General features: G+C 53.0%; 1 protein-coding gene across 4 annotated transcripts in view; it reads left to right on the top strand.

The window, feature by feature from the left end:
* The window catches only part of PLCG1 (phospholipase C gamma 1), an 82,491-nt gene that overhangs the window by 29,964 nt on the left and 31,366 nt on the right, over positions 1–21,161 (top strand). For all 4 annotated transcript variants that reach the window (XM_029071023.2, XM_029071022.2, XM_029071019.2 and 1 more), the window contains exons 3-5: positions 17,575–17,727; positions 18,385–18,478; positions 18,791–18,838. In XM_029071023.2, coding sequence (XP_028926856.1) covers positions 17,575–17,727; positions 18,385–18,478; positions 18,791–18,838 — 295 coding nt within the window. The remainder of the gene's footprint in view (positions 1–17,574; positions 17,728–18,384; positions 18,479–18,790; positions 18,839–21,161) is intronic.

Raw genomic sequence — 21,161 nt, 5'->3', positions numbered from 1 at the left:
TCCCTGACCTCCGAACTAGTGCCCGGATGTGGGAGGCCTAAGAGAGGAGGGCTTCCAAGGTTGTGAGCTGGGGTCAGGGCTGGAGCAGGGGGTGGATCAGAGGGCAAAGGTAGTAAGAAAGGGGTGGAGGAGAGACGAAGCAAGGATGCCATTGTTAATCCTGCAAATGCAGTAAAGGGTTCAGAGCAGAGCACCCGTCACTAGCAGGCAATCCCTCCCCCACACCTCACTCTATCCCCTAGAAGCTTATCTCCCCTATACCCCTGCTGCTGGGTGAAGCGGAGATTGGCAGAGTGTCTTTCTTTCCTGGGAGACATGGGGGGCATGTAAAGAGGAGGGGAACAGGGCAGAGAGGAGGGGCAGACTGTTTCATCTCATTTTTTTCTTTTTTATGGTACTTGTTAAGTGCTTACTCTGCGCCAGGCACTGTACTGAGCTCTGAGGTAGATACAAGCTAATCAGGTTGGACACAGTTATGCCTCATTGGGCTCACAATCTTAATCCCCATTTTACAGATGAGGAAATTGAGACACAGAGGAAGTGAATTGACTGGCCCAAGGTCATACAACAGACAAGTGGCAAAGCCAGGATTAGAATCCAGGTCCTTCTGACTCCCAGGCCTGTGCTGTATCCGCTAGGCCACACTGCTTTCTCCCGGGAAAGTAGCTGCCTGAATTATCACCTCTTTCCCTGCCGGTGGCCTCTCGCGGTATCTCTCCCTTCCATCCTGGGCACCAGGTGGCCTCCCTTTGTGGCTACCTGGAACCAAAGGAGCTTTTTGCTGCCCCTTAGCCCCCAGGGCCTTCCTGCCGGAGGAGTAGGAAAAGATGTAGTAGCATAGACCGGAAACCAACCTTGTGGCCCCGGACTGGCTCCCATTGGCCCCTTGTTGGCCCCTCTAGGAAGTGGCTTTTGGCCCCCCGGAGTGAAATGGATATTAATGTCCATCTCCCCTTCTAGAATGTAAGCTTGCTGTGGGCAGGGAATGTGTCTATTGTTATATTGTGCTCTCCCAAGCACTTAGTACAGTGCTCTGTGCACAGTAAGTGCTCAATAAATAAGACTGAATGAATGATCGAATCCTTATTTTACAGGAAAGGAAATAGGTACCAAGAAGTTGTGATTTTTTAAAAATGGTGTTTTTTAATGCTTACTATGTGCCCTAAATACTGTACTAAGTACTGGGGTGCATACTAGCTAATCAAATTGGACCCAGTCCATATACCACATGGGGCTCACAGTCTTAATCCCCATTTTGCAGGTAACTGAAACACAGAAAAGTTAAGTGACTTGCCTAAGGTCACACAGGAGACAAGTGATGGAGTCAGGATTAGAACCGAGGTCCTCTGAGCTATGGAGAAGATGGTTTACAGGTTGGGCCTGGTGCCCTCTTTGGCCTGGAAACAGGGAGCAGCGGAATGGCTAACCTGCTCCTTTGCTTCTGTGCCATCCTATGGGCACAGTTAGTACCATGTTCCCTCCCTGACCCCTTTGGGTGCCAGTGCCAAGAAGGGTGTCTGTTCCCCCTGAACCCACCCCCACTGAATTTGCTTGTACCCACTCCAGTGCTTAGTACAGTGCCTGGCACAGAGTAAGCGCTTAACAAATATCATAATTATTATTATTCACACCCCTCTTCCCCCCACCCTTCTGATTCAGGGGGTGGGTAGGAGCTGAACCTTTCCTTCTAGACTGTGAGCTCGTTGTGGGCAGGGAACTTGTCTGTTTATTGTTGTATTGTGCACTCCCAAGGGCTTAGTACAGTACTCTGCACACAGTAAGTGCTCAATAAATGTGATAGAATGTATGAACGAATGAATGAGTACCAGAAGGCCGGCAGACAGTCGTTTGGTACCCACTGTGGACCCGCTGTGGGCACTGGGTTTTTGGAGGGATTGGCAGCTACCCTTACCATTAATCAGTGGGATTTATTGAGTGCTGTACTATGTGTAGAGTACTGTACTAAGCACTTGTGAGAGAACAGTACAACAGAATTAGCAGACGCATTCCCTGCCCACAACAAGCTTAGAGTCTGGAGGTTACTGGTAACTGGTTACTGCCATCTTCCTTTCCCCCTCCTGCAGCTTGCCGGAGGGGCTCGGCTTCTGACCCTGCCCTCCACGGGCCTCTGTCCTAGCCGGGACTCTGGGCATCACCTGGGACTTGCAGAAGAAAGCCTGGTCCGAGAGTTGGCCCTGGCACTCGATTGGGACTTCCTGATGCCCGCTGGGGGACAGGGAATATCTGAGCACCACCTGTGTGTGTATATGTGGGCAAGAGGTCCCCGTGCTTCTGCAAGCTCCGAGAAGGCGGCTTCCAAACCAAGTTTTCTGTAGAAAGGGAGAAATTGTGATTGTCCCTTAAAACCATTTTATGTACTGGGATCACCTTTACTAATTCCTGAATGTGTTAAGCGCCTACAGTGTGCCAGGCCCTGCTCTGAGCCCTCTCTTCTCCACCAGCCTTCGGGCATCTTCGGGTAGGTTGGAGAGCAGGGTGGGGGGGCATGCAGGGGCGAAGGCTCCCCGTCCAGAGAGGGTTAATCGTGAGCTGGAGAAGAAAGGGAGGATTTATGGTGAGCTTCGGTGCTAGGGAAGTGACTCAGGGCCTCCGGAGGGGAGGGAGGAAGGGGGAGGGAGAGAGTTCCAGATGGTGGAGAAGGAGGGGAGAGATCACAAATGAAAGGCTCACACCTGCCTCCACCCCCGCTGTTGCCAGATGTCAGAGATCTGATTTCTTAAATATGTTGAAGGGGGTTTTGGGTGGTTTTAAAAGAAAAAAAAATGTTGCTCTCCATTGTGTCTTTGCAAGCACCGAAGAAAGCAAAATTCAAAGAGAAGAGCAACTTGAAGCCTCAACGTTGACCCAGGGCAGGTGGGCACTGAGAGAGAGAGGGTCCTGGAGTGGGTCAGGGCCATTCGAGGGCAGGCAGAAGGAGCCTTTGAGTGGAAGCTCCTTGCTTACAGGCAAAGGATGGGTCACTCGACTATTCTGCATTCCCCAAGGGCCTACAACGGTCCACGGATCCAAGCGGGCACTCAATACGTCACCCGCTACTGCTGCTACTCCCAACACTAGAACCAGTAGTAATTGGCTAATGGTGTGAGCGGAAGGCGTACCCACCAGTAGTAGTCTCCTTCCCCTCTGCCGCGACTGCTGAGACAGAGTTATGGGGGTGCTGGTGGGGGCGGCTGTCACTCCAGTCCCTCTGCCCCTCTCCGGTCCCCCCCACAACCCTCTGGCTCCGCTGGCCTGGGCCAACCCCACTGCCATGCCAGGGGGTTGACTCAGCTTACCCGTCCCTGGGGTCCCTCCCTACCATCGGGAAGGGGATGTGGAGCAGCCCCGGGAAGAATGAGCTGGACAGCCATGTGTGTTTCAGTCAGTCGATGACGTTTATGGGGCGCCAACTCCATGCGGTGTACTTTACTGAGTGCTTGCTTCCAGTGACATGGAGGAGGCTCATCTGCCCAGAGGAAGGGCTGCTGGGATAGGTAACGCTCGAGGCCCAGTGGACTTGGGTTGGAGGGTCCTGGGAGAGCACAGCTGCTACAGGGTGGAGGGCCCTGAGATGACCAGACCCCTCTACAGGCAGACCAGGCTGCAAGAATGGGTATTGTGTTTTTTGTTTTTAATGGTATTTAAGTGCTTACTATGTGCCATTCATTCATTTATTGTCATATTTTTTGAGCTCTTACTGTGTGCACTTAAGCACTGTACTAAGGCCTGGGGTAGATATAAGTTGATCAGATTGAACACAGTCCATATCCCACATGGGTCTCATAACTCCTACTCCCCACTTTATAGATAATAATGATCATATTTGTTAAGCACTTACTATGTGCCAAGCACTGTACAGGCACTTGGGCAGATACAAACAAATCGGATTGGGCAGAGTCCCTGTCCCAGGTGGGGCTCACAGTCTGAATCCCTGTTTTACAGATGAAGTAACTGAGGCCCAAAAAAGTGAAGTGATTTGCCCAAGGTCACACAATAGACAAATGGTGGAGCTGGGATTGGAATCTGGGTCCTTCTGACCCCCAGGCCTGTGCACTCTCCACTAGGCCGCATTGTTTCTAAAGTGCTGCTAGTCAATCAGTGGTATTTATTGAGCCCTTACTGGGTGCAGAACACTGTACTAAGAACTTGGAAGAGCATTGTTAGTAGACGTGATCCCTGCCCTCGCATAGCTTACAGTGGAGTGGACCCTGTCTGTGGTTGGGTCTGTAGTGTCCTAAATTAGAGGAAAGACTGGAACCAAGGGACTAGAAGATTGGGGTTCTAGTCCCAGTTTTGCCACTGGCTTCCCGTATCACCTTGGATAAGTCACTTGCCTTCTTGCAGTTTCCTCATCTGTGTAGTGGGGATAAGAGTACCTACTTCTCAGGGATGCTATGAGGATCAAGTGAGGTCATTGGTGTGAAGTCTTTAGGAAAAGTCAAAGCACTCGGTAAATGCCATGGATTGAAGTTACACTGTGTAGCAAGATGAACAGGAAGCTGACCTGTGTCTTTCCCTCTTCTCTCCCCCTCTCCTCTTGTATCATATTTATTGAGCACTTAATGTGTGCAAAGCACTGTACTAAGCCCTTGGAAGGGTATGATATAACAATATAACAGAGTTGGGAGGCACGTTTCCTGCCCACAACGAGCTTACAGTCTAAAGGGGGAGATGGACATTAATATAAATAAATTACAGATATATACATAAGTGTTTTAGGGTTTAGGGAGGGGTGAATAAAGGGAGCAGATCCAAGGGTGAGGCTGGAGGGAGTGGGAGAAGAGGAAATGAGGGCTTAGTCAGGGAAGGCCTCTTGGAAGGCCTCTTGGAGGAGGTGTGTCTTCAATAAAGCTTTGATGGTGGGGAGAGGGATTGTCTGCCGGATGTGTGCTGGGGAAGCGGCATGGCATAATGGATAGAGCATGGGCCTGGGAGTCAGAAGGTCATGGGTTCTAATTCTGGCCCTGCCATTTGTCTGCTGTGCGACCTTGGGCAAATCTCTTCGCTTCTCTGGGCCTCAGTTACATCATCTGTAAAATGAGACTATGAACCCCATGTGGGTCAGGGACTGTCCCCAACCCGATTTGCTTGTATCCACCCCAGCGCTTAGTACAATGCCTGGCACATAGTAAGCGCTTAACAAATACCATTATTATGTGAAAAGGGAGGACCCTCCAGGTGTTCGCGAGTAGCTTGCCCCAGCCAGAGCCGCCTCCCTGGTGCTCTATGAGGCTTTCGGTCTGTCTGTCTGCCACGCCTGGGGGGCAGGGTGGCCCTCTCGGCCCCTTCTCTCTCGGGGTATGCAGCCCCAGTGGGCGGTGGCAGGAACTCCCCAGGGTCCTCATCCCACCCTTCCTGTCAGCACCCTCCAGCTCTTGGACTCAAAGATCAGAAATCACTCACCCCGCCCGGGCCACCTCGGATGGTCGTCGGAGCCGTGGTGACCCGAGGGGATGGGACCCCTTCGGCCGGTCCGGCCCCTGGCCCTCCAGAGGGAGGTTCGCTGCTCGCCTGGGCTGGACTCTTGGGCCGGGGCCTGGCATTGCCGGTTCCTCTCTAGCGTCTGTACCCACTGAGAGTGTTGGTGGCCCCCAGGCCCTGGAGAAGCGCTCCGTGGCCCTCCTCCCAGTTTGCCGGGCCTCCCCGGGCTCTGGTTCTTCCTTCTCCTCCACTCCGCCTCACTGCCGGATGCGTTCCGGCCCGGAGCCGCCTGGTGGGCCGGGATCAGGAAGAGGCTCCGGCTGCAGGCCGAGCTGGGGACGGAGCTTCTTCCTTCCTGTTGGTGGCCGGTGGGTCTGCCGCCCCCACTCTGGGGGGATGGGAGGGGGGAAAGAGCCCGGAGGGGGGCGACGGAGGCGAGTGGGGCAGGATGTGGGTAGCGTTTGAACCTGGGCTTGGCCAAAACCCAAGGATTTTGTTTTGTTTTGAAATTGACTGGAATGAGCTCAGCCCGCAGGCCCTGGACCCAGCCCCAGCTATTCACAGCAGAGCCCTCCATCTCTGGGAAGGCCCCCTCCGCGCCCCCCCCCCCCCCCCGGCCCCCAACCTCCAACTCCCCGCTAGGGATCAGCTTCCCAGTGGGGATTCCCGCTTCCCTCAGTGACCCTGGCCTCAGCCCCCCTGTGGTATTCCCCACAGGACACGAGAGCGAGACCAGCCAACCCGCAGAGGCATGGCATGGGCCTGCGAGTCAGAAGGTCGTGGGTTCTCATCTCGGCTCTGCTACGTGTCTGCCGCGTGGCCTTGGGCAAGTCACTTAACTTCTGGGCCTCAGTTCCCTCATCTGTAAAATGGGGATGAAGACTGTGAGCCCTATGTGGGATGGGGACTATGTCCAACCCAATTATCTTGTATCTGCCCCAGCACTTAGAACAGTGCCTGGCACGTAGTAGCGCTTAACAACTACCATAATTATTATTATTATTATTATTATTGTTCAGCCAACCCACAAAGGCTGACTTTTCCAGCTCCACAGAGCGCTGTTCTACCCCCCTTTTTGGCCTTCCCCTCTCAACAGCCTTTTCCTGGCGTCGTCATTCAGAGAACAGGATGGCTCCCTGGGGGCACTGGGGTTGGTTGGGGGGAAGGTGGGAAAGAAAGAGGGTCTCTGACCCTCCGCTCCCTATTCCCCTTTGAGCAAGAGGGAGAGGAGGAGGCTGCTGGTTGGAGTAAGGTGGCTGAGGCGGCAGGGGAGAGGGTAAGTTAGGGCTGTTGGCTGATTCAGCTCCACCTGTTCTTGGGAAGGGACTAATGTCCTCTCTGATGCCCACATTGGGTCAAGGGACCCAGTTCCTGGTTTACAGAGGGGTTTGGACTGTAAACTTCTCGTGGTGGGGAATGTGGGTTTTTGGTGTTTTTTGATATTTAAGTGCTTACTCTGTGCCAACCACTGTACTAAGTGCTGGAATAAATAAAAACTAAATAGGTTGAATACAGTCCATGTCTCACAGTCTTAATCCCTATTTTAGATAAGGTACCTGAGGCATAGAGAAGTTATGCCTCTTGCCCAAGGTCACACAGACAAGTGGCAGAGCCGGGATTGGAGCCCAGATCCTTAGTAATCATGATATTTGTTAAGCACTTACTAAGGCAACGTAAGCTTACTAAGGCCAGGCACTGTACTAAGCGCTAGGGTGGATACAAGCAAATCGAGTCTCTGTCCCATGCAGGGCTCACAGTCTAAATTCCCAGTTTACAGATGAGGTAACTGAGGCCCAGAGAAGTGAAGTGACTTGCGCAAGGTCGCATAGAAGACGGATGGTGGAGCCAGGATTAGAACCCACGACCTTCTGACTCCCAGGTCGGGCTTCGTCCACTAGTCCACACTACTTCTCTGTCTACTAACTCTTGTATTGTACTCTCCCAAGAATTTAGTACAGTGCTCTGTACCCAGTAAGCACTCAGTAAGTACTCTGTTCTCCTCCCCCTCTACCTCTCAAGCTGCCTAGACCCTTAGTGGAGACGGGTGATCCAGATCTCTGGCCTGGGATTGGCCACCAGGAAAGCAGAGGATGCTAGGGCAGCACGGCCCAATGGAAAGGAGACCCGGCTTCTGATTGCCTCTCTGCCCCGCTGGTTGATCTGGCCATGTCGCCAACCCCTCGGTATCTCGGTTTCCTCCCCTGTAAAATGGCCATAAGTTACCGGCTCCCCGGCCTCTTAATTGGGAGCTCTGTGGAGGGACGTGGGCGGGGTTCGGTCTGATCACCTCACAGGGGCCCCAGCGCTTGGCATGGTGTTTGGCACGCAGTAGGAGCTAAATCACGACCATAATCAGGAGTCCCCGGGAGAGACAACAGCTCGGAAAAGCATCCTCCAGGCCAGTTTCCCTGACCTCCGGTGTAGACCCCGTTGGGGGGGCCGGGCTCGGGAAAGCCCAGGGGACCCCGATTGTAGCCTCTTCCGGCCGGATGGAGGAGAGGGAGCGAGCCGGGGGGCGGGACGCCCCCCTGCGCCTGTGTGGTCGCCTCTGTGGTCCACAGGGACGCTCGGCCGCCCGCAGGTCCAGCTGATACTTGTGCAGTCGTGACTCAGCCAGAAACATGTTCTAGTGGAAAGCGCTCACGGGGTCTGAGAGTCGCGAGGCCCGAGTTCTAGTTCCGGCGCTACCACTGGGCCTGCTGGGTGACCTACTCTTGCTGGGGATCGGTTTCCTCGGGCTCCCTTTGTTCATCTCCGCTCCCAACCCACAGCACTTATGTACATTTCTGTCATTTATTTATATTAACGTCTGTCTCCCCCTCTAGACTGTAAGCTAGAATATGTCTACCAGCTCTGTTCTACTGTACTCTCCCAAGCGCTTAGTACGGTGCTCTGTGCGTAGTAGGTCCTCAATAAAAACGACTGATCGATTGGAGTAGGAAGGAGTGTGGAGAAGGTGCCGTGGGTGTTACCCTGGACTCCTGAGTCTCTTCTCAGGGCAGGCTGGTGACGGTGGGGTGGACCACAAGTTTAAGAAATGGACAAGGTACTCTGAGTTTGCAGATTCTAATCTTGTTCTGTCCCTTGCTCTGTGTCCTGGGGTGATCCCTTGCCCTTCTCTGTGCCTTAGTATCCCTCTATGACTTCCACCTGGGGACCAGACAGGGGACTGGACACGATGCTGTCGTTGCCTGTCTACTTGTTTGGTTTCATTGTCTGGTTCCCCTCTTCTAGACTGTGAGCCCGTTGTTGGGTAGGGATGTCTCTGTTGCCGAATTGTACTTTCCTAGCACTTAGTACAGTGCTGTGCACGCGGTAAGTGCTCAATAAATACGATTGAAAAAATGAATGAACGGGCCTTGGAGGAGACAGTGAATGCCTCATCCTCACCATCAACTTCATCTTTATCCATACTCTCCCAAGTGCTTAGTACAGTACTCTGCACCCAGTGAGTGCTCAGTAAATGCCATTGACTATTTAGAAACCAGGTGCTTTGGGAGTCTTTTTTTTTTTAAAGGTATTTGTTTAGAATTTAATATGTGCAGTGTACTAAGCACTGGGGTCAATACAAGTTTGGACCCAGTCCATGTCCCACATGGATCTCAAGTCTTAACCCCCAATTTTACAGATGAGGTAACTAAGGCCCAGAAAAGTGAAGTGAGTTACCCAAGATCACACAACAAAGTGGCAGAGCCGGGATTAGAACCAGATCCTTCTGATTCCCAGACCCGTGCTCTTCTCAGTAGGTCATGCTACTTCTCTGCTGTCTGCAGGCCTGGGGAGACCAGGCCAGGTTTAGAGGAGGAGAAGCAGAAGGAGGGGGAGAAATTGAAGAGGAAAAGGAGGGTGAACCCAGGGCAGAAGGAGGAAGGGAGGGATTCGGATCTTGGACTAGGAGGGGGCTGAATCTCCCCTACACTGCTGATGGGACAGATGCTGGGGGAGACATGTGACAGACGTAGTGTTTTCTGTCTGCCCAGTGAGAGATCTCAAGGTTAGTGGCCGGGGGTGGGCTGGAGGGTCCCGGGACCTGATATGACCAGCGGAAAGCAGGACTCTTTGAGGGAGGAGGAAGAGGAGTTGTGTTTTACAGCTGCAGTGGGGGAACCTCAGGGCAGAGCAGAAACAATAATAACAATAATAATCGTGGTATTCGTTTAGTGCTTACTTAGTGCCGGGTACTGTATTAAGTGCTGGGGTGGATAAAAGCAAATTGGGTTGGACACAGTCCCTGTTCCACATGGGATTCACAGTCTCAATCCCCATTTTACGGATGAGGTAACTGAGGCCCAGAGAAGTGAACTGACTTGCCTAAGGTCACACAGCAGACAAGTGGCAGAACCGGGATTAAAATCCATGACCTTCCTACTCCCAGGCCCGTGCTCTATCCACTACGCCAGTGTTGCTTCTCGAAAGGGGGACCTGGTTTGTGAAGGGGCCCATTGGCTCAGTGCCCATCTGCCCCCCCCCCAAGTACGCCCCTGTCCAGGAATGGGTTGGGGGGAGGCTGACATGGGCTGAAAGGGCTGGTGGGGGGAGCAGCCCATCCCTGCAGGGGCAGGAAGGTGGCAGGAGAAGCGGCTGCGGTTTGGGGCGGGGCATGCGGTGTTGACATGAGTCACATCTCCTCCCCTGCACGCATGCTCCCACGGAGTCGCTCTTGGGGCCGGGCCCACTCCCCAGCCCGGAGGAACCAAACGTGGGAGCAGAGGCGGGGGACCGGGGAGGGCCGCTTCTCCTTCCGGAACCAGAGTCTGACAGCGAGGCCCGGATCGGCCAGGTGGCCCTGTCTCATCCCAGGTTGTCTTTGGCCGGAGCGGACCGGGTTGCAGCCTCCACGTGGGGAGGGGGCTCCGGCCAGTCTACCCCCCGGGCTGCAGGAATAGGGGCTCCGCGCAGGAAGTGGCTTGTGGCCCGTGGAACAGGGAGGAAGCCATGGCCCGGCTGTGGTGCCGGGGCCCCCGCTACCCCCCTTTCCCAGCACCCGGGGATGAGTTGTGTGGTGGCGCCGAAGGCAGGGCCCACACATCCTGCCCGGGCAGGATGGGCTGCCACAGAGCCCTGCCTCCTCCTCCTCCCTTCTCAGGCCTCGGGGAGCCGAGAACAGAGGCAGCTTCGTTCCCACGGGCTGGGGGGGCCGAGCTGGCGGATGGGGAGAGGGACCCTCACCCCGGCCCTCGCTCGCAGAGACCCACATCAATGGGATTCGAAACCGCCGCTTCCCACAGCCCCTCCTTCTGGAATAGCCACCTCCTGGGAAGCCGCCATGTTTTCTCTCCCCATCTCCATTCTGGCTCCCTACTTCCACCCTGGGGCCAGACTGATCGTTAGATTGTAAGCCCCTTGTGGGCAAGGACCCTGTCCTCTACTTTTACTGTCATCTTCAAAGGGCCTGGTGCACATCCAGGTAATAGCTTGGAAGCTCTTTATGGGCAGGGAATATATCTGTTTACTCTTACACTGTACTCTCCCAAACGTTTAGTGCAGTGCTCTGCACACAGGCAAGCGCTCAAGAAATTCCATCGAATAAACGTATGAATGATTTGAGAGGGCTCTCGAGGGCTGCCCTGATGACAGTTACGTTTCTGTGGTAAATTCCACCGCACTGCCTCAACCACCCTATGGTCACCGTATTTTTGATTCGGCCCACTGGGGTTCCAGGCCAGTGGTATGTCAGGCACTACCCTGCTGTCTTCTCTCTCTCCCTCTCCCTTCCCCACAAAGTTCACATCCAGAATGGAGCATGCTGAGAGCCAGGCTGGGGGCAGGGAGGACACTGAGGTACAGCCAGGTTTAACTTCAGCTCAGGAGCACGGTTCCCATGGGCCAGGCAAGGCCCGAGCAGGGCAGACTGATAGAAGGTCCTTCTCCTGAGCCGAGGGTTGTGACATTTCCGGCAGGAGCCCACTGGTAGCTGAGGACGACTCGAGGCAGAGGCGGGTGCCTGTGTTTTTCGCTTGGTTGTGTCGGCGCAGGTTTGCCGCATTACCTGGATCAGAGGTGTTTGCCGCTCTCAAGAGATTGTGGAGGGGTGCTACTTCCTGTCAAGGCTGTGGCGCTGCAGGGGGAGGAGGAGAGAGAAGGGCCCGGCCCTGGCCATAGGGGAGGTGGGGAGACAGCGCTAATTTGTGTTTGAAGGGACACCATTTGGTGTCCTCTCTCGATGGGATGCTGGACTGTCCCTGGGCCTTGTGGCCGTGTCCTGTGGCGTGGGTGGGTGGGTTGGGGGTGGTCCGGGTGGGATCGTACTACCCCTTTCCTGTGTCCCCTCCACCCCCAACCTTTGCCTCTGTGGACCCTAGCTTTGGGCTCCTGGGTCAGGGTCAGTGGAGCCCGGTCAGCCCTGTCCTGGTTTTCGCACCAGTTTCCCCGTCTGGTGAGGGTCTCTCTGTGTCCCGAGTAGAGGGCTCACAGGGTGGTGAGCTGCTAGGCCACTCCTGGGCCAGCATAGGGAGTCTTGCAGCTGGCCGGATGGACTCTTGGACTAGGGTGGACGTCTGCTTTCTCCACCGTGGCCTTGCTCGACACTTTGACCCAGTAAAACTTCAGCAAAACCAAGAGTTTCCTACAAGCTACGTACGAGGATCCTGGTTTTAACCCTCCCCCTCCCCTTGGGGATCATCTTTCCTCCCCATTAGCTGCAAAGGACACCTGGACTGGCCCCTTCCCTTCGAGGTTTCGTCTTCAGTCGGGGCTGAAAATTCTCTCTGAGCCTCCTCCCACCCTGAGCCTGAGCCTCTCCCCTTCCCTCCCAAGCCAACCAATTCTTGCTCTCCTCAGACTGGCCGTCTGTGCTCCTCCCACTAGATCTGGGGCAGCGACTCCCAATGCCTCCTCTTCAGAGCACAAAGGAGGGAGGGCCTGGGCCTGGCCGGGCCGAGGTGATCACGGTCTCTCCTCAGTTCTCAGCATTGGCCAGAGGGTGAGAGGAAGGAGACAGAAGCATGACCACCTCCATTAGGCACGGAGGTGTGATACCAGGCACGGAGGTGTGATGCCCTGTGCTGCTGCAGTGCAGCTCGGTCACCTAGAAGTCCCCAGGTGCCTGCTGAGACTAGAAGTCCCGTCAGACCCAGATCTCTGAGATGGGAAGCGAGGCTAGGCTGGCTGTGAACCTTACCTGTGAGGCACGCCTCAGCCTGGGCCTCAGATTTCAGCCTGTTCAGGGCCCTAACCCTCCACCTCTGATCTCCCAGCATCTCATCTGCAGAACTGGAGGACTTCTCCCTACCCTGTGCTGTTCCCAGGGAGGCTGTGAGGACAAAGCCCCTGCTCAGCGCTCCCCCTCCTACTTTATCTCACCGATCTCTTGTAACAACCCTACTCAGACACTTTGCTCCTCTAAAGCCAGCTTGATAAATAACATGGCCTAGTGGCAAGAACATGGGCTTGGGAGTCAGAGGTTGTGGGTTTTAATCCCAGCTCTGCCACTTGTCTGCTGAATGACCTTGGGGAAGTCAGTTAACTTCTCTGTGCCTCAGTTACCTCATCTGTAAAATGGGGATCGAGACCGTGAGCCCCATGTGGGACAGGGACTGGGACCAACCTGGTTACCTTGTACCTACCCCAGTGCTTAGAACCATGCTTGGCACATAGTAAACACTTAACAAATACTATAATTTTTACTGTTATTAACTTGTTCCCTGTGTATTCGTCTCATCTACTTTACCGCCGACCCCTTGCCCACCTCCTCCCTCTGTCCTGAAACTCCCTCCCCCTTCATATCCAGTAGAACACTACTCTCCCCGTCTTCAAAACGGCTCCTAAAGTCACATTTCTTCGAAGAGGCCATCCCTGACTAAGCCCCCATGTTCCCTATTCATCCTCCTTTCTATGCACATCCTGTGCACTTGGGTGTAAACCCGGAAAGAACTTGATAATCACCTTACCCCTACAGCACTAATTTACAGACCTTTGCACTGCTATTTCCCCCATCTATAATCTATTTTAATGTCTGTCTCCCCTTCTAGACTGAGAGCTCCTTATGGGCAGGGATCTTGTCTGTCAACTTTATTGTACTGAACTTTCCCCAGTGCTCAGTACAGTATTCTGCCCACAGAAAGTGCTGAATAAATACCAGTGATTAATTCGACCTTTCTTTTGAGCCTGCTGTGAATGAATCATTCATGTATATTGTTTGTCTCCCCCTCTAGACTTGAGCTCCTTGTGGGCAGGAAACATGTCTACCAACCCTGTTGTATTGTACTCTCCCAAACACTTAGAACATTGCTCTGCATACAGTAAGCACTCAGGAAATGCCATTGATTGATTTAAAAGGGTTTTGATAAGTCTGAGGACCTTCACCTCCCACCTGACCCCTCTGCCTGGTGCCACCACATCCGGTAGGACCGAAGCAGGGTCTCGTGAAGTCAGTTTTTCCTTCTGCCGCCTCATTTCTCTCTCCTCCGCCTCCTTCCCCCACTTCTCCTCCTCTGTCTCAGGGCATCTGGGGAAACCCCCCCCCCTTCCCCTACCCCACACCCTCTGGGCTGATTAACTGGTCCCCCAAGTTGTCTGCCCTGGCGTTGGGTGACTTCCAAGTTCCAGTTCTGAGAGCTCACACAAACAGCCCAGGTCGGGTCGTTGCTGGGTAGCGTTCTTGCCGATTGGCCCCAGGCACCATCTTGTGTCAAGAAAATCTGAATCACCAGAGGTCGTCCACGTTTTGCCCCGAAATGTTCAGCTTTTCCAGGAACTAGGCCCGTGAGGCTGACAGACGGGTGGGCAAAGGGGGTATTAGCTGGGAGGTAAACTCTCCCAGAACCTGGGATGCAGAGAGACGAGGCTCCTTGCCTGTCTTCCCACTGCTGCTTGCTTTGCCGGTTTTATTGAGTTTGAGGATGTTAGGAGCCACCTGGGGGCTGTGGAGGTAAGACACTGGGCAAGCTGGGAGTCTTGAGCCATCTGAAGCCCAAGCTGACCCTCAGCAGGCCCCCCCTCCTCCTCACCAGGGCTTCCCAGGCCCCCCCAGAATCCAGAGGTGAGGGAGGAGCCCCGAGGTCTAGCCCACTGGTCTAGGTGGCTACCATCTGTCTGTCTCTCCTCCCCACTAGACTCTCTATGCCTTGAGGGCAGGTGTCATGTCTGCTAAATCCACTGAGCTCTCCCAAAAGCTTAGTGCAGTGCTCAGTAGATTAAAGGTTGTAGCTAGGTCTGTCCTCTCCTCTTTAGGCTGAGAACCACTCAGAGGGGCCAGGGATTCTCTGGAGGTCATTGGTGCTAAACACAGCTCTGCCGTTTGTGTGCTGTGTGTCCCTGGGCAAGTCACTTCATTTCTCTGTGTTTCAGTTATCTGCAAAATGGTGATTGAGACTGTAAGTCCCATGTGGGATAGAGACCATGTCCAACCTGATTTGCTTGTATCCACCCCAGCGCTTAGTACAGTGCCTAGCACATAGTAAGCACTTAACAAATATAATTATTATTAGGGGACACTAGGTAGGGCTCCCTTCAGTGTGTGCATTCTCTGCTGCCAGACTAGATTCCACACTGGCAATCAATTAATGGATCAAATGATTGAGAGATTGAATGATTGAAGACACATCTCCTCCAAGAAGCCTTCCCTTTCTAAGCCCTCATTTTCCTCTGTTTCCACTCCCTTCTGCATCCCCTGATTTGCTCCCTTTATTCACCCTTCCCTCAGTTCCACAGCACTTATGTACACATCTGTAATTGATTCATTTATATTAATGTCTGTCACCCCCTCTAGACTGTGAGCTCATTGTGGGCAAGGAATATGTCTGTTATTTTGTACTCTCCCAAGCTCTTAGTACAGTGCTCTGCACACAGTAAGCGCTCAATAAATACAATTGACTGACTGACTCTGCATACAGTAAGTGTTCCATAAATACGATTGATTGATTGATTGAGTGATTAAAGCAGGGGTTGGGCTCCCAAGAGCTGAGATTCTGACCCTGACCCACCACTCGATTCTGTTTTCTTCTCTTCCTATTGTGTTGTCATTATTGTAAGTTTTTCCATTATGCAGGAGGGTTGACTTTTTCTGTATTTAACTCCCCCATAGATTGTAAACTCCACAAGCAACCCCCAGGAGTGAGGGGGAAGAGGGAGGAAGCCTACCATTCCCTGCATCTGCCCCAAGGGGCTGGTGCCTTTAGGAACCTCAGGAAATGCTTATGATAATCAGAAGTCACCAAAATTAAGATTGGCCAGGGGAAAGCGTATTCTATTCTACTTTTTAAGAGCTTATTATGTTCCAAGCACTGTACTAAGTACCCTCTAGAGCTAGTTGTAGGCGGGATTGTATCTCCCAATTCTATTTTATTGTACTTTCCTAAGCACTTGGTAAGATGCTCTGTGCACAGTAATTGCTCAATAAATACGATTCAAGATGATCAGGTTGGACACAGACCCTGTCCCACATGGGGCTCTCAGTAGGTAAGAGGGAGTAGAATTTAACCCCCATTTTACAGATGAGGTAACTGAGACACAGAAAAGTTAAGCCACTTGCCCATGGCCCCACAGCAGACAAGTGAGGGAGAGTGCCTGTTATCTGTAAAATGGGGATTAAGACTGTGAGTGAGCCCATGTGGGATATGGACTGGTTCCAAACTGATGAGCTTATATCTACCCCAGTGGTTAGTTCAATTCCTGGCACATAGTAAGTGCTTAATAAATACTATTAAAAAAAGACGGTTTAGTGGACAATAGGCTTAGGTGTCTACTGTCTGGCTTCATGGGAGCTTAAGCTCCTTAAGGGTAGGGAGTGTGTCTTTGGAATGTGTCCCCGGAACGTCTAGCAAGGTGCACGCAGTAAACTCTGCTGCTCCGGCTAATGACAGCAATAATCTCGGCAGTTGTTATGCGCTTACTCTATCCCTGTCCTGCGCTGAGCGGGGTTCTGGGGCAGATACAATATTTATTTTTATTTTAGTTTTATTTATTGAATGCTTACTGTGAGCAGAGCACTGTCCTAAACACTTGGAAGAGTACAATATAACAGACACATTCCCTAGCCACAGTGAGCTTACAGTCTAGAGAAGAGCTTATAGTCAGATCAGATGCAGGCCCTGTCTCATGGTGAGGGCTTATAGAGGCACAGTGCTCTGCACATAGTAAGCACTCAGTAAATACTATCAATTGATCTGGCTGGTGGGTGTTTGGCTGGGGGTGAAGTCAGCCCTGTCGATGCCAACCAGAGTCGGCTCTGCACCCCCGCCTGCCTTTGGTTACCAAGATGCCTCCCTATTCGCGTGGCTGCTGGGAGCCTTTGAATCCAGACGTTAGTCTCTGGGAGGTCAGTGGACAGTGGGAAAGAGGCGCCCCGGACTACTGAGCAGGGGATTTGTGCACCCCTTGTCGAATGGCCCCTGGTGGATTGCAGAGCTCTTCCCTGACCCTGTTTGCTTTCAGTCATTCAGTCAGTCAGTCGTATTGACTGAGCACTTACTCTGTGCAGAGCTCTGTACTAAGCGCTTGGGAGAGTACAATACAACAGTGAACAGACACATTCCCTTACCACAATGAGCTTGCAGTCTAGAGGACAGTCTGCCCCCTCTAGTCTAGCATGTGGCCAACTGACCGGCAGAAAATAATAATAATAAGACTGTGGTATTTGTTAAGCGCTTTCTCTGTGACAGGCATTGATTTAAGGTTCGGGGTAGATACAAGGTAATCAGATTAGACACAGTCTCTGTCCCACATGGGGCTCACAGTCTTAACCCCCATTTTATAGATGAAGTAATTGAGGCATGGAGAAGTGAAGTGACTCACCCAGGGTCCCACAGCAGACAAGTGGCAGGGCCGGAATTAGAACCCTCGTCCTCTGACTCCCAAGTATGTGCTCTTTCCACTAGGCCACGCTGGATCCTCTCTCCCGGGCTCCCGCTGTTATTTGGGCCTCTGGCACCATCTCTGGGTGAAAGGGCCTGTGGGTGGGCCCGGGGCAGGGATGAGCCACTTCAGGGAGAGTAGGAGGGGTCACCACCAGAAGGAAAAAGATGCCCATTTTAGGGATATGACAGGTCAGGGGAGATGCTGCCCTGGTTTGGGGGAAGAGAAGGTGGAGTGTGTGAGTCCTCCAGGCAGCCAGAAGGCAGAGCTGAGAACTACCCCCCCTTAGGGCCTGGGTGGACAAGTAGTCTGTTTCAGGGACCCCTGGACTAACTCTGCCTTCCCTCCTTCCCTTCCCAGTTGACATCCGTGAGATCAAGGAAATCCGGCCTGGGAAGAGCTCCCGGGATTTTGACCGCTATCAGGAGGACCCTTCGTTCCGGCCAGACCAGTCCCACTGCTTCGTCATTCTGTACGGGATGGAGTTCCGACTGAAAACCCTGAGTCTTCAAGGTGTGGGAGCCTGGGAGTGGGCGGACAGGCCGAGGGGTGGGGGTGGCCTGGCCCAAATGGTGGGTGGTGGGAGGAGGGAGGCTTCAAGAAGCAGCATGGCTTAGGTGGATAGAGCACGGACCTGGGAGTCAGAAGGACCTGAGCTCTAATTCTGGCTCCACCACATGTCTGCTGTATGACCTAAGGCAAGTCACTTGGCTTCTCCATGCCTCAGTTACCTCATCTGTAAAATGGGCATGAGAATGTGAGTCCTGTGTAGGACAGGGACTATGTCCAACGTAATTGTATCAGCTTCAGCACTTAAAATAGTGCTTGGTATATAGTAAGTGCTAAACAAGTACCATAATTATCATTATTATTCAGGGGATATTTAGTTCTTGGGAACATTTTTCTGGAGGGTGAGGGACAAGGGGCTCAGTGGGATGTCAGGAGTTGGAGAAGCCAGAGAAATGAAGTCCTGAGGGAAGGATGGAACCAGGTCATCCTCGGAGCAGGGAGAGTGGGGAATGGGCTGTGGGAGATTGGGAAGCCCCATTGTTTGAAGGAGTCGGATCCCTAGAACAGAGGTCCCAGAGGGCCAAACGCCCAGGACGGCAGTCAGTTCCAGAGCACTCCCGGATCAGACAGACCCGCTCACGGCTCTGGTCCTCTCCCCAGCCACGTCGGAGGAAGAAGTGAACATGTGGATCAGAGGCCTGAACTGGCTGGTGACTGATACTGTCAAGGCGGCCACCCCACTGCAGATCGAGAGGTCAGCCGGATCCCCGCGTTCCGCCCCCAAGGCATCGGGTGGAGGGCACCCCTGACCCAGCCAGGATCGGGACAGCTCGGGGGTGCCGGCCGAGGGTGTCCCATGAGGCCTTTCTGGGCTTCCTGCAGACCCGTTCCTGCTCAGGCCTGAACTCAGCATGGGTGGCCCACACCTATTGGGTAGAAGGCCTCAGCTGGAGACAAGGCTGGCTTTTAGGATGAAATTGGAAGATTCCTCCCCCCACCCCGTGCTCGGGTAACACCAGGGAATTACACCGTCTCCGGATGCGTGTGTGTGTGTTTTTGGTCCTAGGTGGCTCCGAAAGCAGTTCTACTCGGTGGATCGCAACAGGGAAGACAGGTACGTGATGGAAAGAAGGCGCCTTGGTCCCGGGAGGTGTCTATGTGGAGTTGTCCTCTGCAGGAAGTTCTGAGGTTGGCGCTCCTTCTGGCCGACCAGCCTGGGCTGCTCCAGCTTCGTCCATATCCAGCCCAGAAATGACAGTTTGTCACCAGCAGGGAGTGTTGCCCAGTGACCTCCTTAAAAGTTGGGTCATCATGAGGAGGGGACCCCGTTGTCAGGGGTAGCTGTCAGGAGGAGACCCTGCTTTCAAAGGGTCAGACATGAGGGGACCCTGTTGTCAGGGCGTCACTGCCGGGAGGATTGCCTGGAAGAGCCAGAGTGGGAAAGAAGGGTAGGAGTGAGGATGGAAAGGGCCCAGGTTATGGGAACCAGTGCATCATTAGTTGTGTTGTAAATAGTGGATTTTGGGGGTTAGAGCACTGCCCTGCAGGGGTTATCATGAGAAGAAACCAATGCTGTGAGGAAAGCTCCTAAGGAGCGAGAGAGAGAAGACGAGAGGGAGGGTATGTGTGTTGGTGGGGAGCTTTGGCTCTCTTCCCCTTCTGCCCACCCCCGACTCCTAGATAATGTAGGGAAGGTCAGTCATCACGGTCTAGCAGTGACCCCTCAGGATGCTGCAGCTAAGCCCAAGGACACCCCACTCCAATCAGATCCTTTCAAGAATCCTGGGTTCTTTTGATCCACAAAACGCATGGGGAAACAGACATTTTTTGTTTAGTTTTGAAAAGATAGCAAGAAACGTTCCCCCCCGACCCTGCCACCACAAACCGGTAAAGAGATTAGGTTCAACTCCCAGCATCCCCTGCAGGGCAAGAGTGAACATCTGGCCCTACCGGGAGTAGCCGAGAGCAGAATCCTCTGAGAAGAGAAAATGAAACGATTTCGTGGTTTCAGTATCCCAGTTACAGGGAGGTCTAGCGAGCTGTCGCAGGAAGATCACCAAGCAATTGAGGTCTCGAGTTCTCCTTTCGGCCCTCCTGGAGGGCAGGCAGGTGGCAGACGGTTTAGAGCCATTGAAATCTGCCTTGTCTTAAGAGCAGCAGCCACTGGATGGGGGTGGATTTCAAGAGCCAGAGGGACCTTGCCACCTCTTATGCCGTTGGCTCTAAGAGTAGTTGAGAACTAGAAGTTTCAGCTTCTTCCTCCCACCTCTCCTCATCCCCACCACCCCTACTGGCCATGGGTGTGACGTAGGCTTGTCCCCGAAGGTCAGGTAGCTACAATCTCTGTAAAGTCCATGCTCTGTTCTGCCGTCTTGTCCTGGGGGCTGCAGGGCCCCGGCCAAAAGCGACAGGAGATTCCCGACTGCTCAAACAACTGTGTGTCCATGCTGACCGGCCCCCTTCTGAGCCCCATGCGGAGCATCAAGACTTAGCCAATCTGTAGCTATTGTCGAGCGCCTGCTGCAAGCAGAGCACTGTACTGAGCACCTGGGGATGTATGAGAAGCAACCCAGCCTAGTGGAAAGAGCACAGGCCTGGGAGTCAGAGGATGTGGGTTCCAATTCCGGCTCCGCCGTATGTCTGCTGTGTGACCATGGACAAGTCACTTCACTTCTGTGTTACCTCATCTATAAAATGGTGATTAAGATTGTGAGCCCCATGTGGAACAGGGACTGTATCCATCTTAATTACCTTGTCTCTTAGAACAGTGTTTAGAACAGTGTTTGGCACATAATAGGTGCTTAGAAAATACCACACTGTTATTATTATTTTGAAAGTATTTTTTAATGCTATTTCTAAAGCACTTACTCTGTGCCGAGCACTGTAAACTCATTTATGGGGAGAGAAGGTGTCTACTAACTCTGTTGTATTCTCCCAGGTGGCTTTCACAGTGCTCTGAACACAGTAAACACTCAGTACCATTGATGATGGTGTATTAAGTGCTGCGGTAGATACAAGATTATCAGTGGGACACAGTCCCGATCTCATATGAGTAGGAAGGAGTAGAGTTTCATCCTCATTTTGCAGATGAGGAAACCGAGGCACAGAGAAGTTTAAAAGACCTGCCCAAGGTCACACAGCAGGCATGTGACAGATCTGGGATTAGAAGCCAGATCCTCTGACTCCCATGCTGCTTCATAGTCCACATGATCCTTGCCCTCAAAGGCTTACAGTCAAGCAGGGGGAGATGGATGCAAAAAGATAGGAGGAAAAAGAAAATGGACAGACTGAAAAGTGGACATACTGAAGTAGTAGTAATCGTAGTGTTTATGAAGGGTGGATTTGAGTGCCCAAGTGCAGAAATGGCTCCAAATTGTACTTCCTGGAGGAGGTGGGGTGTCAGAAGGGCCCTGAAAATGGGGAGAGCTGGACCTGGT

The sequence above is a fragment of the Ornithorhynchus anatinus genome, chromosome 8 (genome assembly GCF_004115215.2).
Source record: "Ornithorhynchus anatinus isolate Pmale09 chromosome 8, mOrnAna1.pri.v4, whole genome shotgun sequence".
In the NCBI taxonomy this organism is placed as follows: Eukaryota; Metazoa; Chordata; class Mammalia; order Monotremata; family Ornithorhynchidae; genus Ornithorhynchus; species Ornithorhynchus anatinus.
Note: the sequence above shows the minus strand (reverse complement) of the source record. Positions and strands in the feature narration are given on the sequence as shown.